This window comes from Fukomys damarensis, unplaced genomic scaffold (genome assembly GCF_012274545.1).
Source record: "Fukomys damarensis isolate Sample0158 unplaced genomic scaffold, DMR_v1.0_HiC HiC_scaffold_37, whole genome shotgun sequence".
In the NCBI taxonomy this organism is placed as follows: domain Eukaryota; kingdom Metazoa; phylum Chordata; class Mammalia; order Rodentia; family Bathyergidae; genus Fukomys; species Fukomys damarensis.
In genome coordinates this window covers 12,351,145-12,352,103 of record NW_022900949.1, presented here as the reverse complement: position 1 = coordinate 12,352,103, position 959 = coordinate 12,351,145, and the positions used below count along the sequence as shown (strand labels likewise).

General features: G+C 58.1%; 1 protein-coding gene across 1 annotated transcript in view; it reads left to right on the top strand.

The window, feature by feature from the left end:
* The window catches only part of Ccdc105 (coiled-coil domain containing 105), a gene marked incomplete at its 5' end in the record, with an annotated part of 8,953 nt that extends 8,366 nt beyond the window's left edge, over positions 1 to 587 (top strand). Inside the window, one exon of the mRNA XM_010640139.2 lies at positions 213 to 587. Coding sequence (XP_010638441.1) covers positions 213 to 467 — 255 coding nt within the window. The remainder of the gene's footprint in view (positions 1 to 212) is intronic.
* Positions 588 to 959: the final 372 nt, after the last annotated feature.

The following is a 959-nucleotide window of genomic DNA, read 5'->3' as shown; positions in this document are numbered from 1 at the left end:
CCCGCCGTAAGGGGTGCACCGCTCCTGGGCCGCTTCTTCCCGGATGGCGCACACCAGCCCCAAGTGTGACTCCTCCTCCGAGTCCCGTCCCACTTTTGTCATGCTTGGTCCACCCGCGCACCTAGCCTAGGTGTGTCCGCCCACCCCAAATAGCACCCCGCCCTCCGCTTGGGGCTGGCTGGTCCCCCGTCACCGTCCCACCACCTCTCTAGGGCACCGACCAGCTGCAGCGCCACATCCTGCATGTGGAAAAGAACCTGAAGGAGCTGCTTGCTGCGCGCGATAAACTCTCCTGGAGCCACAACTGCAAGAAGATCGGGCATGAGGTGGACCACAGCGTGGTGCGCCTGCGCCATCGCCAGCGGCACCCGCACGTGTGCTACCAGGAGGCGCAGCTCCTGGTAGAAGACTGGGACCCGCGAGCCCACCCTCCAGCGCGAAGCAAGGCCAGCGCTGTGCCTAAGTGATACTTGCAGGTCCCGACCCCTGGCCTGCTTGTCCTCGTGGGCTGGGCCCTGTGGACAGGAGGCTGCTTGCTCAGTGGCCCTCCCTCCTCTCTGACTCACTTTCCCTCCAGCCAAATTATAATTAAAGATCCTAAGTGTCATTTCTTAGGCACCCACTGTGCGTCAATCACTCACCTTTACAACACATTTAGACAATGTGTCCTAGAAGTGAACAGGATGGATTTGGGGCCCCAGATTGTCGGGATTCAAACCCAGGCTCTCCAGTTTGTATTTAGTTGACCTGGGGCCAGTTACTGCCCTTCTGTGATCTCAGAGAACCTGTGAAGTGAGAAGCCCCTCGGCAACCACCTCACTCACACAGCTCTGGTCAGGACTGATGAGTTCATAAACCTGGTAGGTGGCGCAGCTGCTGCATATCCTAAATTGCAAGGGAACTTAAGCTGTTGTTATCAGCAGCTCCTTATCAAGACTGAGGAAATGGAGGTGCAGAGA